We start from the raw sequence: 21419 nt of genomic DNA on the forward strand, positions 1-21419 counted from the left end.
TGAAGAGAGTGGAGGGAGCGAGAGAGAGAGAGGAGGAGTGAGAGAGGGGGAGCGAGAGAGAGAGAGAGAGTGGAGGGAGCGAGAGAGAGAGAGAGTGGAGGGAGCGAGAGAGAGAGAGAGTGGAGGGAGCGAGCGAGAGAGAGAGAGAGAGTGAGAGGGAGCGAGAGAGAGAGAGAGTGGAGGGAGCGAGAGAGAGAGAGAGTGGAGGGAGCGATGAGAGAGAGAGAGTGGAGGGAGCGAGAGAGAGAGAGTGGAGGGAGCGAGAGAGAGAGAGAGTGGAGGGAGCGAGAGAGAGAGAGAGAGAGAGTGGAGGGAGCGAGAGAGAGAGAGAGAGAGTGGAGGGAGCGAGAGAGAGAGAGAGAGAGTGGAGGGAGCGAGAGAGAGAGAGAGAGAGTGGAGGGAGAGAGAGGAGAGAGAGAGAGAGTGGAGGGAGCGAGAGAGAGAGAGAGAGAGTGGAGGGAGCGAGAGAGAGAGAGAGTGGAGGAGCGAGAGAGAGAGAGAGAGTGGAGGGAGCGAGAGAGAGAGAGAGTGGAGGGAGCGAGAGAGAGAGAGAGTGGAGGGAGCGAGAGAGAGAGAGAGTGGAGGGAGCGAGAGAGAGAGAGAGAGTGGAGGGAGCGAGAGAGAGAGGAGAGAGGAGTGGAGGGAGCGAGAGAGAGAGAGAGTGGAGGGAGCGAGAGAGAGGAGGGGAGGGAGCGAGAGGGAGAGGAGAGAGAGGGGGGGAGGAGAGAGAGAGGGAGGGGCAGGGGGAGGAGAGAGAGGGGAGGGGGCAGGGAGGGAGAGAGAGAGGGAGGGGGCAGGGAGGGAGAGAGAGAGGGGAGGGGGCAGGGAGGAGAGAGAGAGAGAGGGAGGGGGGCAGGGAGGGAGAGAGAGAGGGGAGGGGGCAGGGAGGGAGAGAGAGAGGGGAGGGGGCAGGAGGGAGAGAGAGAGGGAGAGGGGCAGGGAGGGAGAGAGAGAGGGGAGGGGGCAGGGAGGGAGAGAGAGAGGGAGGGGGCAGGGAGGGAGAGAGAGAGGGAGGGGGCAGGGAGGGAGAGAGAGGGGGAGGGGCAGGGAGGGAGAGAGAGGGGGGAGGGGGCAGGGAGGGAGAGAGGGGGGGGAGGGGGCAGGAGGGGAGAGAGAGGGGGGGAGGGGCAGGGAGGGGAGAGAGGGGGGGGAGGGGGCAGGGAGGGAGAGAGAGGGCGAGGGGGAGGGGGCAGGGAGGGAGAGAGAGGGCGAGGGGGAGGGGGCAGGGAGGGAGAGAGAGGGGGAGGGGGAGGGGGCAGGGAGAGAGGGGGAGGGGGAGGGGGCAGGGAGAGAGGGAGAGAGAGAGAGGGAGGGGGCAGGGAGGGAGAGAGAGAGGGGAGGGGGCAGGGAGGGAGAGAGAGAGGGGAGGGGGCAGGAGAGAGAGAGAGAGAGGGGAGGGGGCAGGGAGAGAGAGAGAGGGGGAGGGGGCAGGGAGGGAGAGAGAGGGGGAGGGGGCAGGGAGGGAGAGAGAGGGGAGGGGGCAGGGAGAGAGAAGGGGGGAGGGGCAGGGAGAGAGAGAGGGGAGGGGCCAGGGAGGGAGAGAGAGAAGGGCGGGGGCAGGGAGGGAGAGAGGGAGAGAGGGGAGGGGGCAGGGAGGGAGAGAGGGAGAGAGGGGAGGGGGGCAGGGAGCGAGAGAGAGGGGGGGTCAGGGAGCGACAAGATAGAGGGAGGACGGACAACAGAGAGAGAGAGAGAGGGAGGGAGAGGAGATAGAGGGAGGACGTACAGCAGAGAGAGAGGGAGCGGGGTGATAGAGGGAGGACAGACAGCAGAGAGAGAGGGAGGACAGACAGCAGAGAGAGAGGAAGGACGGACAGCAGAGAGGGAGGGAGAAGGAGGGTTGGGGGGGACAGATAGAAGGACAGAGGGTGGATGGACAGATAGAGAGAGAGATAGAGGGGCCAGAGTGAGAAACGGGGGATGGAGGGGGGCATAGAGAGCGAGGGCGACACAGAGAGGGGGAGGAAAACCGAGAGAGTGAGTGAAACAGCGAGAGAGGTGGAGAGAGTGTGATCAATATCACTCCTGACAGATGTACAGCTGTCTGGAATACTCCACATCACTACAAGAATTCTGCGGGCAAACATTGACTGGGACTATTGGTGCAAGCATAAAAGTGCCAGGTATCACACTAAATCAGTGTACATCATAGTGATGAGAAAGTATGGACGGCGCAGTGGTTAGCACCGCAGCCTCGCAGCTCCAGGGACTTGGGTTCAATTCTGGGTACTGCCTGTGTGGACTTTGCAAGTTTTCCCTGTGACCGTGTGGGTTTTCGCTGGGTGATCCGTATGGCTCCGGTTTCCTCCCACCGCCAAATACTTGCAGGTGATAAGTAAATTGGCTGTTGTAAATTGCCCCTCGTGTAGGTAGGTGGTTGGGAATATGGGATTACTGTAGGGTTAGTAGAAATGGGTGGTTGTTGGTCGGCACAGACCTGGTGGGCCGAAGGGCCTGTTTCAATGTTGTATCTCTAAATAAATTTTTAAAAATAAAGTAAGTCATTAAATTAATCTGCTCATTTAAAGCTTCTTCACAAAAATGCACATTTGTTGTTGTTTTGATTAATAGTAAGATAAATTTTTAATGCCTTTATCTTCCTGAAATTGTTTCACTGGCCCCCCATGAAAGACAAAAGTTGTCATGTGCCCCCCATGCGAAAAGGTTGGACACCCGTGAGTTAGACTCTAATATTTAGGTCACATGATGGGTGGAATAATGCAAGTGAATATCTCATAGGCATCACTCTTTATATTTCACTGAAGAATCAAACTTGATCATGGACTGTAAATTATTTTCAGAAAGTTCATAATTAAAAATTTATTTCACTTGTTATTTCACTGTCAATCAACAAAAATCAAACTGTTGAGTAAGACGATTTTACACCATGTGAATTTACACTGAAAAGAGCAGCAACAACGAGCAGAGTACCCTGCCCGAAATATCAAGCCCTTCCATTTCTTCTGAGAACTCCTTTTTCAAGGAAACAACTGCTGTCTTGAGAGCAAATTCACAAGATGGAAAATCGTCTTACTCAACTACTCTCATCATGGTAACCTTCAAACAACTTTTAAAAATCAAACTCTCTCGAATTTATAGCTCCTGTTTGTGGTTGAAACAATGCCTCTTATTTTGTACTCTTTTAACCAAAGCTGAAAGACTCAGCTGAGACACCTATTTTAAAAATGCTTCTGTAGATAATAGCTGGGAAGATAATAGTAATGCAACTTGAGGAACTGCATCTGAATGAAGATACAAACAACTCCACATCCAGTGTTAAAAATGTTGATTTCCATTGTGAACAACATTCATTCAATAATTTCAAATAGTTTTTCAATATGTCCTATTATCCTATGACAGACCTAATCCCAGCCATCTCAGGCTAAATAAATCCGTGTCATGTGCAAGAGACTCCACTTTGTTCAGGCAAATAGGACAAAGGATAATAAAATGGGTGTCACAATCTAACACTTTCACCTCAAGCTCTGCTTTAATGGGACAGTGACAACAGAAAATGTCGACACTTAAATGCGAAATCACTGCATATGAGCACAGATCAGTATTAACACAACAGCAAAAGCAGTAAATTGTCATCATTTCTTTCTAAAAGTTATTTTCAAGATATTGGAGGTCATTTTAAGTTAATCCACCCAGTGGGAAATTTAGGGAATCGGGCCAGGCCCAGGTTTTATACCCTATTTGATTTTAATATCGATTAACTTCAATGGAGAGTAAGATCATGCAGTGTGTGAAACTAGCATTTGATCCCAATCCCATAGGGTGGGTTGGATTTAAAATTGTCCCTACTGTTTCAGTCCTCAGCTAGCCTTTTTGACTTGCTATATACCCAGTATTCATCATGCCTGTCCACCTTCTACAATTTTTGTTCTTGCCCATTCCCTGGACAAATTTGTTGTTTAGCTTCTTATTTTTGTTAGATCTTTACAGTGAATTGCACCCACTCCATTGTATGTTTTTCAGTGCTAGCTTTAATACAAGTGAAACACCTACCAAGTGCTTTGTTCATTACTGACAGGGAGGGAATTGAATAATTGCATTATTCAATGGACAACAGTGATTGTGACCTTGGAGCTACCTCAGATTAATGTCTGCTCACTCTGCCTGCAGCACTGCTAACAATCCTTAGACACCTGGTTGCAAACCATACAAATAATGCTCAGTGAAAAGCTATATAAGTTTTGAGGAGTTCAATAAAGATGTTATGCAGAAACTTTAAAATGAATTGTTTCCTCATGGTTCACTATTAGTTTTAATACTCCTTCTGTTTTTCTTCTAAAGGATTTGCATTGCTTGGAGGGCACCCATGCTTCCTTACAACACAAGATATTCATCTAGGTGTAAATGAGAGTCGTAAAGACACAGCGAGGTTAGTAGCTATATAAAAATTGAAAGCGAAGGGATAAAGACAATATCATGTTGTATGTGTTATAGTAACTGAAACTAAAGAAAAATCTGCCTCCAGTACAAAAGTGGAATTGCAAAGGAATAGCAAGAAAGTGATCTTCTCCAGAATTTATGGTCTTTAATACAATAATCCAGTAGAACTACCAACAAGTGAGAAATAATATATAACTATCAAGAGATTGAACCATGTGTCAGCTTACCTCTGCAAACCACCTTGAAGCTGTATTGATATCAGTTAAATATGAAGTAGTAATTTTCTTGTCCAGTTGGCAATAAAGTAATAAAGATAAGTAGTAGCTGTCTAATCATGTTTAGAAAGATTACTGAGACAGAGGCGCAAGGGGAGAGCCAACTGTGCAACAGCCCCAACAAACAAATTTCTCTGCAGCACCTGTGGAAGAGCCTGTCACTCCAGAATTGGCCTTTATAGCCACTCCAGGCGCTGCTTCACAAACCACTGACCACCTCCAGGCGCGTATCCATTGTCTCTCGAGATAAGGAGGCCCAAAAGAAAGAAACTGAATACAATATGGGTTATAAGTAATGGTTCATCACTTGGACAATTTATCCTCCTGCAAGATCAGCAGATTGATCATACTTTCCCACAAGTTGCTGGGGTGATAACCTGTAAATTAATTTTTGCCAAATAAACAGTCCAGACAATGCAAATTAAGCTCCTATCACACGATCAACATTTACTGAACAAATGCAGTCCCTCTAATTAAAAAAAACTGTATCCATCCCGATAAATGTAGTTTTTTTTAAGGCACAAAATAAAGCATTTCTATCTAGTACTTTGAAAAATATAAAAGTTCCCTTTTTATTGTCCTTATGGATATTAGAGGATTAATTTTCCTGTCTGTCTGCCCGCCGCCAAACCTGCCGCCCCTCCACCACCACCTTCTAGTTATATCCTTCCTTTTTCATTCACCTGGCCTGAATCCTCTGATAAAGAGGACAGATGCTTACTTTAAAGCTGTTGCTAGTGTTCCCTGTTGTTGGCCACCAGATGGTGCTAGGGACCACCTCTGGTGATCTTTTTTGATTTTCTTTTCCCATGCAGGGAGATGGTGCAGCCTGTACTTATGGAGCTTCCCTTTTAATGCAGCTAAATTGGAGTAGAGAAAGATTCGAACCACCTTTGTCCCCTTTTCGTGGCACTGGTGGTCAGCACACTAATGATCTGCACTGAGCAAACAATACAGATTTGCATAAGTGCGCCTATCCTTAAAACAAAACTCATTTTAAGTAAGAGTTTTAAATATTTGCCCATTGTATCATACCCTCCTTTATAGTAAGCTTCTTTTACTTGATAAATTGCAATCTATAAAATGCTTTGTGCGAGTCACAGTTTGTGTATTACTAATTGTTTGCAGTTTCTGTTCATATAGTACACCCAAAATTAAGAAATTGGGTAACCTGTGTTTTTTTTTAAATGTTGTTGTTTGTGCCCAACTTCCTAAAATTAGTGCTCCTTTTGCTGTCATTTTTGAAAGGAATTTGTTGAATTGAACTTTCTGTTGGATTTGAGTTGATCAGATTTAGAATCAACTGCAACTTGAAGCCAACCTATTTCTAATGTAATGGTTCATGAGTAACTAGTCTTTCAATAGGGAATAAGAATTTTGAGCATGGCATTCTATAGTAGGCCATTTACTCAGCAGTATAATCCTCTGGTTGATACTCCAGGCAAGTCTGCACTTCATTTTAATTGAGTTTTCCATTGTTTCTTCTGCTTCCTGCACTGTATTCTGGGTAATCAGGCTGGACCATCTGGTGCCCTGACCTGTGAAACAAGTGAAAAGCAATCAACAGTAATGCTCGAGCGACAGAGCTTAATTATACATTGTACTACCCAGTCTACAGTATAAACAGGAACTCTATACAATTAGTACAACCATGGTTGTAACTTGTACAAAGCTTTTCATGAAGTTGTAACTTATAATTATGAAACAAAAGAAACCTACTGTTAGAAGCATACATCACAGTATTAGACACACATACTGCTAGAAGGAGAACCATAGAGCTCCTTATCTGGTGAAAAAATAAGGTTACTTGACATATTCTGTACACCAGGCAGTTGTGTTTGTAAGTGAACTGTAAAAATGTATATATTTGTTAACTAGAGTTTGTTCCTATTACATAAAACTACAACGGTGTTCCCCAATTCCTTCGCTGCATGTGGCTAATTGGAATCCAGATCCAGCTAATTGCATTTTTGATTCCTAAACAAAAAGTAAGAGAATCAGACACAGTTATTGAGCATGTGATTTTAATGCCTGTATGTGCACAGAGCATACACATATACTTCAACCATTTTTGTGCATTTGTTAATAAAAGCGGATTGTCCAAGTGCTTTTTGATTGTTGTTTCACTTCCTTAGTTATTTGTTTTTTGGTTACCTGCTAAAATGATGTATAACTCAGGTGAAAATGCACTATGGAAACACCAGCATCATTATATGGAATGGGGTGCTGTCATCGTAGTCAGCTTGACCAATTGGAAAACTGTCCCAGGTCAGCAGGAGAAAGTAAGCCCAACCAATAATGAGCAGCTCCAACAGGGCGCATCATGGCAAAGGGCAATCCAGACACAACCATGTTCAGGATGAAGAGCAGGGGTGTGGCATCTGGCATATCTAGTTGTGCCAACATTACTCTGATAAAGTCAAAGTACTGCTGGAAAAGAATGTAAAAGCTGCATTAAGATGTGCTGTGTCTGAAAAATTCCAAACTTTAGTGAAATACAAAAATGCAAACTTTTGCACTGAACAATGGTAGATCTTTGCTAAGTAAATATACAGATGAAGTACTTTGTGTAAGGCTATTTCGACTAAAATTAGTGCATGTGGCTAAATCAGTGTCAGCGTAATGTTACGACCAGGTGAGCAAGGTGTTAGGGGGTCTCTTGCTGTCCTCATATGGTTTTATTGTAACAGGGTTTAATTTTAAACACACTATGTTGAAAGCTCCCCTTTTTTGTGAGTCCGTATTCACAGTTTCCAATTATCAGGCAAATAACTGAGCACAAACAGGCTTTCTTTGGTTTAAAGCAGAAAGATGACATTTATTAAACCTTAAACATAACTCTAATATGGTTCACACCTGTGGATATTTGACACGCTCACGCTAGCCTGCACACGCAATATAGCTTGCAAGATGGGGACAGAAAAGAATAGAAGAGTTAAGCAGAACAGTTTGAGGCAATATCTTGTTACTGTTTCTCAAGCTCACTGTAGTCCTTGACTGAAGTTATATTCTTGCATTTCATTGGGGCACAGTAATCATCTTAAAACTTTGTTCATGTGGCAAACCTTTCTGTCTTTGAGTTTCATGTGTCTTTAATGGTATCAGTTCCCTGGGAGATAGGCAGGAGGTGTTCTTAGTTCCAGGAGAGCACACGGCCTTCTGCCTGGCAATTCCTTTGTTTGGGAGTTCAAATTCAAAAAGCTCCCAGGGTGCGCAGCACGTTAATCATGTGACTATTTCCTTATATGGAACAGTCTCTTCACATCCCTTGTTGGAGGCTCAAATTTCTCTGCCCCGGCCAGCTAGCCATGTGACTAAAACTAGTCTGACCACTTCTGGATATTGCACAGCAACTGCAGAGTCTCCATTGTTTCAACATTGTCTGTTAGCATAGAAATGTCTTTCCAGACAGGACTTGCAATTTTAAGTTTTAATGTTCATGTGGTGAAATAATGTGTGTCTCAGTCTTGGCAGGTGGGGGTTTGCCTGACAGTAGCTTGTCTGTGGATAGTTGCCAAATTGTATTGGCCAACATTGTGTTATAGTATTATGGTGAGCAAAACCACATTTATAGTGTTGTGTGGTGTCACGAATCTATAGAACCACACCAAACATTTCCAGCACTGAAGACCCCAACATAAAAAAAGGAAGTTGGGAAAAAAATATCAGCTTGCAAATCTTCTTTATTTTCCTGCCTATGCAATTGAAAACATTTGTTTAAATAATGATTTTGCACTACTGTGCATACTGTAAAATATGACAATTTAATGTTGAAGCCAAAGTAGAGCAGAACTGTACTGAATACAAGCTGATGGGTGTGCTGTTCTCAAGAACCACCATTTTATTGTTTAGTCTGCTATCTCTAATATGGTTTCCATGAGGGAACAGCCAAGACTGAGCTACTTAGGTCAGAATTTTATGCCCCCCTCCCCCCACAACAGGAGCGGGCTGGTGGCAGGGGCTGCATAAAATTGAGTGGGAGGTGCCGCTCCTGACGCCTTCCCACCCCAGCTGCAATTTTACCACGGGCAGCGGCAGTGAGAAACTGCCCACCTGCCCCAGGTCAATAAAGGCCCTTAAGTGGTGAATTAATTGCCACTTAAGGGCCTACTCCCACTTCTGGTATTTTACCAGTGAACGGTAGGCACCTCAGGCCCCCAGAAAACTACCAGGTAAAACCTGGCAGCCTCCTTGCGGGTTGGGGGGAGGGTGGGTGCTCATCCTGATCGGGGACCCTGTGCCCCACAGAGGGCTCCCAAAAAGCCCTAACCGCCCCTACTGAAACAAAGATCACACCCTTTGCCTCGCCGGGGCCCGGCCAATTGACCCGGCGAGGCCCCATACTTATCTTTGTTCCGGGGCCGACGTCCACGATCCTGTGGTTGCTTGGTGCAGTCCCAGCAGTGGCCACCACTCCCGGTGGTGCTGCTGGGACCATGAGCTGCCAGCCCTTGGAGGTGGACTTCCTACCTCAAGAGGTGGAGGTCCTGCCCAAGTCTATATAAGGGACTGGGGAGAGTAAAATCCTGGCATGGTTCCCCAGGCCCAGCAGAGGCTGGCTTGCCCCCGACCTTTGGGCTGCTGGGTGGAGCTTCCCGCCCCATGTAAAATTCCAGCCAAAATGTTGCTTTTTACTTGCTGTACCAACATCATTCTCACATTTATGTTACCCCACTCAACACTGATTTCAATGAAACAGCTATGGCATTTTAATTGTGGAATATTATTGATGCTGAAATTGAACAACTAATCTTTCATGCCCATCCAGCAGTAATCCAGTGAAAGAAAATAGAGCCTAGAGTAGTGTTACGACCAAGGCGGGAGGAGTGCACTGTCTTTCTCTAGTTTCACTTCTCCATGGGCCACAACATTATTGAAATGTTCACCCAGTTACCGATATGGCCAATTATATACTCTATTTTTATTTCAGAATAAAATCCACCAACCAGGTTTCTTTAATAAACAACAAAATTATTAATTTATTCTGAAACAAGACTTATTCAGTAAAGATGCAAAGCATTAACACACAGATTGAAATCTGAAAGCTCCCGTTTAAACACAAACACACACACACACACACACACACACACACACACACACACACACACCGGTTAAAGAAAAAAATAAAGACTTTTTCTCTGCAGAGATCTCTTTACAAAGAAGACAAAAATACTTTGGCCAAATCCTTGTTAACGCTTGAAGGAAGAAAGGATAAGGTATGCGAGGTTCTCTGCTGGCCTTTTTAGTCTGGCATCTGGATACTCATAGACGGCGGTCACTGAGACCTTTTTTGGAGCAGTTCTCTTCAGGTGGCGTCGAGGATTAGTCTGACAGGTTTTCCAGGAGAAATGTGGAATCAATTTCTCCAGTCCACACACACTGGGTTTTCAGGGTTTCTCAAAGAAGCGGAAAAAGGATGAGCTGTTTTCTTCTCTCTTCGCAGGTTGACCCCCCCCCCCCCCACCAACTGACTCAAAACAACATCCAAAACCATAAATCTTGACATGTCATTTCTCTGTAAACAACTCCCCTAGTCACCAAGGCCCTTGCTGTTTACTTCACTGAAGATATGTGACTTCGAGTAAGTGTGTTTTAAACCAAGGCCCAAAGTCCTTCCAGTGACTGTTTTTTTTAAAAAAACAAAGTTCAGCATCTATGGAATCTCTTCAGTCCCAAATGAATCCATCTCCACAATCTTCAATCACGAGTCCTCAAAAAAAAAAATTGAAGCACTTCCAGAACAGTGGCTGTTTCATATTCTTTTTCCTTGGTTCTCATGGCAATAAACATAAATGTGCCAATTTTCCTTGACAAGTACTATCCTGGGGCAGTGGAATTACAGTATTCTGGAAGTATGCAGCACTGTGAACCTGAACAACACACAATTTTGCCTTCGACCATCATTGCCATGGAAAGGGCAGTCATTAGGAGCAGCTGAAGGCACACTTTCAGTGCCTTATTAGGAGACGAAGTTTGAGTACTGCCCAAGCTTTGAAGGCAGCAGCAGTATTAAAGGGAAGATTAAATGAAGCAGCATTGGTTGGCCAAAAGCACTTTGATCTTTGCACATAATGAAGGAGGATTTTTTATGAAGACAGCTTCTGGTAAAGTGAAAAGTAACTTACATCTGACAGAAGTCTTGATTTGTATGCTCTTGGTCTTCAGATTGATTTTAAGGTTCCATCCCCAATGAAAGTGTTCATGCTGCTGTTCCATAGCTGGAATATTAGCAGCTGTCCCAGTGTCTCCTGCAGTCTGCATTGGAGAGGATTGGTGAGTGGGTAGTACTGCAGTGCCAACCAATAATTTGAGGGAAAATAAATGTGCATATGAGAAGTGATGGTATAGGAAATGGAGGAGGGTGTTGATTGACTGTTTATTCAAGGTGCAATGAAGCCAGAAAAGGGGATTCCATATCTTTAATGAGGGAAACAGCTATTAATGGCTCAGGCAGGTTGTTTCCCCTCATCTGCCTCCAAATAAGCCATATTGAAAAAGATGAGATCCATGATACTGAACATGTGGGTAGAAATTAGTTTCTGCTCAGTGCTTTGCTAATAGTGCACACTGGGACCAAATTGCCCCCAGCTAGCTCAAAATTGGATCTCAGCCTCATCTGTATATTCAGGGTGAGCTGCTGGAACTTTTTTGTGCCTCCACAGACAACTTTCCCTTCAGGAGGATTGAATTTTGGGACACTGGCCTCTCCAGCATCTGCTTTGGCTAAGTCCCAAAAGAGAAGGAGGACAATAGGAAGGGTAATCGATCAAGGCCAACTAAGAGTGCTGAGGAGCATTCCTACTTCACTTTTTAAATAAAAATTTAAATGTACTTTTTTGCTCGGCCACATCCATGCCAACCTAGTTCTAGAAGTTATACCACCAGTTTTTTTTTCTGGGAGCAGTCTGCCCCTGTACTTCACCCAGCACTAATACAGGGAATCTGTGTGCAGTTGCAGCTAACATTCATTTGCATTTAATTTGCATTGCTATGCTCTGTACAAGTGCAGCTGCCTGAAAAGCCTTGCAGGAAATTCAGGGGCACTCCTATTTAGGCACAGAAGAGAGAAGTTAAAGGATTACTGCCCAGTTTTCCTGTGCATAATGCCAGCTTTTCAGGTGCAAATTGGGCACTAAACCCAGAAAAATCTGCCCTAATGTCATTTACCCTGCATTGATTTGTTTTTATGATTCCTATAAAATGTTGCAGCAATTTTGTGTACGATGCTAAAAGAATACATTGTAACATATTTTTACTTATCTTATTTCTTAAGTGATCTAATTTTTCTTTAATCAAGAATTTCTTTGACTCCCTTGACATGGTTTGCAAACTCACTGCTTGCTGTGGTACTTAGCCACACAGACCAGGAAGGTACCAGGTTTAAACCTTGGTCTCACTAAGCTGGTAATTGAGGTGCTGTGCCAGTTGGTCTCACTGCATCAGATTGGGGAGGGAATGATCAGCCGGGATTCCTGCTCCTGTTTACTGTCCAGTGAACCCCCTGCACGTGTATGGATACTGGATAAGACCAGAGTAGGCTTGGCTATGATGCTCACTGGCCAAGTATCCTGTTGACACAAATAGAAGAATGGTCCCTGGGAGAGGTACTGAAGGATTGCAGGCCCAGGGGAACCATACGTCAGCAAGAACGCCACCTTCAGGTGAAGAGAACAGGAAGAAAACTGGGAGAAGAAAAGTTATAAAGCCGTGCATGTTTAGAATCCTTGGTGATATTTTAGTCCATTTTTTGTTTTGTGAAATTGCTTTCTTTTAATTTCTGTAAACTATGTAATTGGTTAAATTGAACTGAGAATCATACATATTTTGCAGCCAAGTTGACTTTGCTTTGGAATTGATCTTGTCCTGACAGATGATAGATCAAGAAACACCTGAGCATTTCTACAAGTCTCTTGTAAATCATTACTTGCCACCATATTTCAGACTATGCTGTTGCTAGCACAGAAGCTGCTTTTTTAGTATGGAATTAGTGAGCTGGATGCTGTAGTATAAGGGCCCATAAGGGTTAATGTTTGGCACAGTGAGAGTAAACCCCTTCCACTGTAATGATGATGTAATAGTCACATGGATATTAGGCTGCAAAGAATCTAGAAGCAACACGAGGTGTGCTAGCTAGACAGGCTTGTAGAGAGTGTAAAAAGTTATATCTGTATATCAGAAATGAGTTACAATACAAACATAGCAACAACAGTGAGAACACACAGAAATTAGTGAAAGACCCCACCTCGTACAGTAGCCCCAGGACGGCTGACCTTGAAGGGAGACTGCGTTGAGCTCCAGAGCTGCTCCAAAACACCCAATAAGTGCGGTTAACCAATCCATTAAGACAGCTCTTGGGAAAAGGTCAAGCGTGATGCTGGAGTTCACACCAAGAGCAGGCATTCCGAAAGATTCAAGAAATGCTCATTTCGTATGACATCTTAGCACACTACAATCCGACACTACCAACAACGATCACTTCAGATGCCTCATCCACAGGGTCAGGGGCAGTCCTTTTCCAAGAATGGCCTGATGGTTGTTGAAGACCAATCTACTATGCATCACGTCCGAGACAGAGACCCAGATATGCTGTACTGTGAATTGCAGTCACATGGGCTTGCGAGAAGTTATCTGATTACATTGTGGGATTGAAAGTCATCATTGAGACAGACCATAAACTGTTAGCTTCCTTACTGGGTGAGAAGGAGATTGTAAAAATGCCTCCAAGAATTCAGAGGTTCTGGTTACAATTGATGCGATATATGTAGACCGTATATGTTCAGGGAAAGATGCAAACTTCCACTGATGCGCTAGCAAGAGCAACGGTAGACCATCCGACACAAGAGGACATGAACTTTGTGGATGAGATAGAGTCCTATTCACAATATACTACACAACAATAATCTGCAAGTATACAGAAACTGCAAGAAATTCTTCAAGCCCAAAGTAAGATGAAGAATGTACTTGAATACGTAAATACTGCTTCAAGACTGTCCTAGTGGTAAAATCATGAAAACTTTCTCCAAATTCAGAAACACCTCACAATTATCGATGATTTGCTGGTGTATAATGACAGACTAGTCATTTCGACTTCACTCTGATCGGATATGTTGGAATGTCTACATCAAGGCCACATGGCGTAACGAAGTGCAGAGCATGGGCTTAGTCATCAGTGTGGTGACCAGGAATATCCAAAGACATAGAAAACATGGTCCTGACCTGCCACATATGTGCAATACATAGACAGGAGCAGAGAGAACCTCTGATCACAACAAAATTTCCAATCAGACCCTGGGAACGACTAGGGATGGATTTATTTATGCACAACAGAAAATATTATATAATCATGATTATTTCTCATGATGGATTTCTCATGAAACAACAAAAAAGATGTATGAGAGCTGGATTCTTCATGAAAGAACCTGGCCAAATACAATAAGTTGAAAGGGGAAGTGAAGAGCAAAATAAAGACTGGCAGAGAGAAAATATAAGAATAGAATGGCAGTTAACATATAAGGGAACCCAAAAATCATCTTCTGGCATGGAAATGGTAAGTGGGTAGCAAGAGACAGGGTGGGGCCTATTCGCAACAAAGAAGGTGATATATACTTGGAGGCGCAGGGCATGGTTAAAATACTTAATGAGTACTTTGCATTGGTGTCTGTTAAGGAAGAGGTTGTACTCAACAACAACAGAATCTGTTCTCCGAAATTTATAGGAGATCTTTGCAACATATAGTAATCCTGACGAAGTCTTGTCAGACAATGGACCACCGTTCACAAATGAATACTTCACACAATTTGCAGGAAAATAGGGATTTGAAATTCTCAAGTTCACCACGACATCCTCAGTCAAACGGCAAAGCCGAAAGAGGAGTAAGAACCATAAAAGCATTGTTGAAGAGGAACAAAGATCTTCCAACTGCATTGATTTAACTATCGGTCTAGTTGTGTGGACTATCAGCTTCTGAGCTGTGGATGAAGAGGAAGATAAAAACTTCCCATTTTGCCTCGAAAACTACTTACAGAGCTAGACGTCAAAGACTACCAAAAAGTCCAAGATAGAGAGAAGTACTACAGGAACCAACAAGTTCACAATTATAACAAAAGATTTTGTACCAGAAACTTACCTCAGCTAAAGGAAGGTGAGAAGGTATGGATCTGAGACCTCGAATGGGAAGGTGTTGTCATCCAAAAGGATGAAAATCATCAGAGGTCATATCTAGTACGCATGGCAGAGAGCACTATAAGATAAAATAGGAGAAACATTATCCATATTCCACAGAAGCAACAATCGATTTATTTGGACGAACCAGATGATGATCAAGAAACCCAGAGACAATAGGATATTAAAAACATTGGTCAAGGCCATCCAAGCTGTTCAAAAAGACTTTCAAGCAAGACTATCAATCTTCCGAAACCGATAAGAAAATTATCAGAGAGAGTCGTGAAGCCTGCTGATAGGCTGAATCTGTGATGGACAGAGACGTGGAGAGTAGATTTAGATTTTAGAGATACAGCACTGAAACAGGCCCCTCGGCCCACCGAGTCTGTGCCGACCATTAACCACCCATTTATACTAATCCTACACTAATCCCATATTCCTACCACATCCTCACCTGTCCCTATATTCCCCTACCACCTACCTATACTAGGGGCAATTTATAATGGCCAATTTACCTATCAACCTGCAAGCCTTTTAGCTGTGGGAGGAAACCGGAGCACCTGGAGGAAACCCACGCAGACACAGGGAGAACTTGCAAACTCCACACAGGCAGTCCCCAGAATTGAACCCGGGTCGCTGGAGCTGTGAGGCTGCGGTGCTAACCGCTGCGCCACTGTGCCGCCCTAGATGTAGATGGGGTAGTATGTAAAGTCAAAATGAATGAATGTATATATATATTAAAAATGGATAGGGACAAAGATTTGGGGGGAGATGTAGTATAAGGGCCTGAAAGGGTTCATGTTTATGTCAGTGAGAGTAACCCCTCCCACTGTAGTGTGATGATATAATAGTCACCTGGGTATTAGGATAAGAAGGAGCGCGCAGTGTGCTGGCTAGACAGGCTTATGGAGAGTGTAAATAGTTATATCTGTATATAATGAGTTATTCTTTTGCCTTACAAAGAACCCAAGACTTCTTTAAACAACACTCGATCTACGCTGCTACAATACACAACGGATGCCACAGTACATTCAGATATCTGTTCACATCTGTGATCTGTCTCCAAATTAAGTCAAACAGATGGGCTAAAACGCTCTCTGATTTGACCGATGTAAGGGTCCCGAGTGAAATTAGATTAACGGTATTCTCAGCATAGTTAGCTGTGAATGTGAGTTCAAATGTTGTCAAACAAATGACAGTGGCTGATGCATACAAAAAGAATTAATAGAAGCATTTGAAAAATTGTTATCTTTGCTTTGATTCTTACTGATTTGGAATTCTATTTTTTTACTTGTTTGCTAACATTTGGGTCTGCTTGATTCACGTTCCAGGGTGTTGTCTGGGATGACTGACCTGATCCTGGCCAGGGTTTACAAACATTCTGATCTTGAGCAGTTAGCAGAAGATGGCTCAATCCCTGTGATCAATGGGTTGTCAGAGCTATATCATCCTATCCAGATCCTGGCTGATTACCTTACTCTTCAGGTATTTCCAAAGAATTTCAGATGGTTTTAAGAATCTTCCACCGAGAAAAATGTTTTAGAATGTTGTGTTTAGTTTCTGATTATTGTTTATCTTATATGGTGAGTAATCGCACCGCAGAGTTCTAGTGCAGTGTAGATTTATGATCTTGGTTATTTTGCAGCTTTTTCTCTGCAGTGTTTTTCACAAATGTATCCTTTCAATACCACCTGTTTCACTCTTCCTCCATTATATCCCCCTTCACTGCTTTCCACTTTGCCTTTCAACGGCATCTGTGCCCTCCAGAGGGAGGAGAAAGTCAGCAGTCAACCCTGATCAGTCTTGCTGGAAATTGGAGAACAGGACTCAACTCAGCTGTGATGCCCCCCACAGTTGAGAAGCCTGCTGACACTCGAGAACTGATTTTCGGATTATTCATAAACCTGACTGGAAGTGAGATGGTGTGCAAGTTGTACATATCTGAACCATATGCATTGACTCCACCCTTTCCAAGTGATATTAATTTTAACATAATGGTGGGTTTTAATTGTGGAAATTGCCTGTGACTAGGAGCTCAGTCCAAAGGAAACTGATTTGCTACAGAATTTAAAGTGCTGCTTTCAGAAATTTAGAAGTTAGTAATTTCCTTTATAAATACAATATTTGGAAGGAGGCCAGAGAGCTGAATATTTCTCTGGTGAGGCCATGGAGATGCTGCTGGAGGATATGAAACGGTGGACTGTGGTGCTCTCATCAGCAGTGAGTGATGCAGGCCCCCAAGAAGAGCAGTCCAGAAGAAGCTGCTGCTGGTTGAATGCCTCCCAACCACACTGGAAACAGTGTCAAAAGCAAAAGAAAAGTTTAATAGCTTTATTATGCCAGCTATGATAGGAGAAATTTGCCAGGAAAAACAACAGACCTGTGGATTGGGAGCAGTTTAGAATTCAGCAAAGGAGGACCAAGGGATTAATTAAGAAGAGGAAAATAGAGTACGACAGTAAGCTTGCGGGGAACATAAAAACTGACTGTAAAAGTTTCTATAGGTATGTGAAGAGAAAAAGTTTGATTAAGGCAAATGTAGGTCCCTTACAGTCAGAAACAGGGGACTTTATAATGGGGAATAAAGAAATGGCTGACCAACTAAATGCATACTTTGGTCTGTCTTCACAAAGGAGGACACAAATATCAGACCAGAAATGTTGGGGAACACAGGGCTTAGTGAGAGAGAGGAACTGAAAGAAATCAGTATTAGTAGAGAAATGGTGTTGGGGAAATTGATGGGATTGAAGGCCGATAAATCCCCAGGGCCTGATGGTCTGCATTCCAGAGTACTTAAGGAAGTGGCCCTAGTGGCGCACTGGTTAGCACTGCAGCCTCACAGCTCCAGGGACCCGGGTTCGATTCTGGGTACTGCCTGTGCGGAGTTTGCAAGTTCTCCCTGTGACTGTGTGGGTTTTCACCGGGTGCTCCGGTTTCCTCCCACAGCCAAAGACTTGCAGGTGATAGGTAAATTGGCTGTTATAAATTGCCCCTAGTGTAGGTAGGTGGTAGGGAATATGGGATTACTGTAGGGTTAGTATAAATGGGTGGTTGTTGGTCAGCACAGACTCGGTGGGCCGAAGGGCTTGTTTCAGTGCTGTATCTCTAAATAAATAAAATAAAAGAAATAATGGATGCATTGGAGGTCATCTTGCAAGATTCTATAGACTCTGGAACAGTTCCTACAGATTGGAGGGGAGCTAATGTAACCCCACAATTTAAAAAGGGGGGTAGAGAGAAAGCAGGGAATTATAGACCAGTCAGCCTGACATCGGTAGTGGGGAAAATTCTAGAGTCCATTATCAAAGATTTTATAGCAGAGCACTTAGAGAACAATGGTAGAAACGGACAGAATCAGTATGGATTTACGAAAGGGAAATCATGCTTGACAAATCTACTAGAATTCTTCGAGGATGTAACTAGTAGAGTTGATGAGGGGAAGCCAGTGGATGTGATTTATTTGGACTTGCAGAAGAGTTTCGACAAAGTCCCACATAAGAAATTAGCGTGTAAAATTAAAGTGCATGGGATTGGGGGTCGTGTATTGCGATGGATAGAAAATTGGTTGGCGGACAGGAAACAAAGAGTAGGGATAAATGGGTCTTTTTCCGAATGGCAGGCAGTGACTAGTGGGGTACCGCAGTGATCAGCGTTAGGACCCCAGCTATTCACAATATACATTAATGATTTAGATGAGGGAACTAAATGTATTATCTCCAAATTTGCAGATGACACAAAATTGGGTGGGAGGGAGAGTTGTGAGGAGGATGCAGAAAGGCTTCAGGGTGATTTTGACAAGTTGAGCTAATGCATGGCAGATGCAGTATAATGTGGATAAATGTGAGGTTATCCACTTTGGTAGCAAAAACAGGAAGGCAGATTATTATCTGAATGGCTATAGACTGAGAGGGGAATATGCAGCAAGACATGGGTGTTCTTGTACTCCAGCTGCTGAAGGTAAACATGCAGGTCCAACAGGTGGTAAAAAAGGCAAATAGTATGTTGGCCTTCATAGCGAGAGGATTTGAGTACAGGAGCAGGGATGTCTTGCTGCAATTATACAGAGCCTTGGTGATGCCACACCTGGACTATTGTGTGCAGTTTTGGTCTCCTTATCTGAGGAAGGATGTTCTTGCTGCAGAGGGAGTGCAGCGAAGGTTTACCAGACTGATTCCTGGTATGGCGGGACTGAGGTATGAGGAGAGATTGAGTCAGTTAGGATTCTATTCGCTGGAGTTCAGAAGAGTGAGATGGGATCTCATAGAAACCTATAAAATTCTAACAGGACTTGACAGGGTAGATGCAGGATGGATATTCCAGATCATAAGATCATAAGAACTAGGAGCAGGAGTAGGCCGTCCGGCCCCTCGAGCCTGCTCCGCCATTCAATAAGATCATGGCTGATCTTTTCGTGAACTCAGATCCACTTACCCGTGCTCTCACTGTATCCCTTAATTCCTTTATTGTTCAAAAAGATATCTACCTTAGCATTAAAAACGTTTACTGAAGAAGCGTCAACTACTTCACTGGGCAAGGAATTCCATAGATTAACAACCCTCTGGGTGGTGGGGGAGTCCAGAACCAGGGGTCATAGTCTAAGGATATGGGGTAAACCTTTCAGGACTGAGATGAGGAGAAATGTCTTCACCCAGAGCGTGGTGAGTCTGTGGAATTCGCTACTACGGAAAGCAATTGAGGCCAAAACATTGTATGGTTTCAAGAAGGAGTTAGATATAGCTCTTGGGTCTAAAGGGATCAAAGGGTATTGGGATGAAAGCGGGAACCAGTTACTGAGTTGGGTGATCAGCCATGATTATAATGAATGGCGAAGCAGGCTCGAAGGGCCGAATGGCCTACTTCTGCTCCTATTTTCTATGTTTCTATGATAGGAATTTATTACTTTTACTTGCAAGAGAAGAGAATCCAAAACAACCATTTGAGATCCACTTGCAAAAGGAAGATCCCCTAACTAAGCCCACATGAGAAATAAACCCTCAGAATTCATGGAAGGGTAGTCAGAGGGTGCTCAAAATGCAGATATTGCCACCAGCTCATAAGCATGTGCTGCTCTTTCGTATCCTATCCTCTAATTCATGTATTGCCAGCAAAACATATACTGAAACTTTTTTGTGCTGCCAAAGTGTCGGTGAATGTTGCTCATCAGGACGCTATTGTAATTTGTCTTCAGCTTCTCATCTCCAGCTGTGCCACAGAAAAGTGAACCAGGGTCCCATGTATTCAACCATGCCAGCATTTCATACTATACATCATCACTCATTCTGTCTCTTCCACTCACCATTACAGAAAAGTCTATCCCAATGGATTCGGAGGGTGATCTAAAGGGTGAGAAACACTGCCTGAGGGAGGAGGAAAAGGTGGTGATGACAGCATAGAGGAGGAACATCTTGCAGAGGCAGCATGTTTCCAGTTCAGCTGCTGAGCCTGGGGATCTGGACCTCCATAGCACCTTTTTATAAAAGGTTAAAATCTTTGTGCAAGCATTGAAGACTATGCCAAGCAGCATTGCCGTAAATGGTGGCTTGGGTAGTGGAGACCATCAGCGACATTGTTATGATCCCCATGGAGATCACAAACCAAAGGAATCCAATCCACCAACCAACCCCAATTTAGAAAAAAATACAAACGGACAAGATTTCACTTTTATAAATTTTACTTTAACACTCAAACCAAAACCAACAAAATTAAATAAAAACAATGCTGGAAATGCTCAGCAGGTCTGACAGCAGCTGTGGAGAGAGAAACAGAGTTAATGGTTTGAGTCAGATATGACTCTTCTTCAGAACCCAACAAAATTAAACATGAACTAACCATTAAATCGAGGTCGATGTATATAGCTGAATGCTTACACGTTAATTTTCAGGTGCAAAGAAGATAGATATCCCATGAGTCTTTTGGAAAGCCCTTTCAGCAAAGCTAGCACCAATTACAGCCACAAAGTCCTTCAGATCTTTTAACTTTTCAAGTAGATCTCCACATCCCATCTTCCAAGATGCGATAGCTGTTGTCCTGCAATCCCAAACTCCCAATTCCATCTCCACCAAAACTGCGCACCCTTCCAGAACTTCCGTAGTTTTGCTCACAACAGTCTTGATGGCGTAGCTCCACCAGTGTCACCTTAAGTAACTCTTTAATGCATCAAAAACAGCTGTAGCAACCTGTATTTGCCAAGGGCCAGCTTCCAGAAAACAGATTCCAATTACAGCAGCTTGTCTCTTTTTTAAAACAACAGCTTGATGTTTTCTTCAACACTGCAGTCGGTAATCTTGTAAACTGAAACCTGAGCTCCTGTCTGTGGTCATACCTCTGATCATAAGACTGTTTTAACTGGTCCTAACCAGTTTTGTCTCCCTCAGAGCTCTGAAGCTTTCATTTTCCTTTTCCAGTAAAGGACTGTCTCAGAAAAAAATCCAAGCTTTGAATCCAAAGTCAGTGCACCTAGCAGTACATTCAGTCGGTCAACTGTTCAGATAGCAGTCTGTACACGTGGGCTCCATCACAACATATCCATAAAGGTTTGCAGTGTTGGAAAACTTTTATGAAGCTTGTGTCAATTCCAGGTACTTC

At 43.8% G+C, this 21419-nt stretch overlaps 1 protein-coding gene across 1 annotated transcript in view; it reads left to right on the forward strand.

The window, feature by feature from the left end:
• otc (ornithine transcarbamylase) overlaps positions 1-21419 on the forward strand; it is a 115454-nt gene that overhangs the window by 72526 nt on the left and 21509 nt on the right. The window contains exons 4-5 of the mRNA XM_068040639.1: positions 4300-4387; positions 16166-16319. Coding sequence (XP_067896740.1) covers positions 4300-4387; positions 16166-16319 — 242 coding nt within the window. The remainder of the gene's footprint in view (positions 1-4299; positions 4388-16165; positions 16320-21419) is intronic.

The sequence above is a fragment of the Heterodontus francisci genome, chromosome 10 (genome assembly GCF_036365525.1).
Source record: "Heterodontus francisci isolate sHetFra1 chromosome 10, sHetFra1.hap1, whole genome shotgun sequence".
In the NCBI taxonomy this organism is placed as follows: domain Eukaryota; kingdom Metazoa; phylum Chordata; class Chondrichthyes; order Heterodontiformes; family Heterodontidae; genus Heterodontus; species Heterodontus francisci.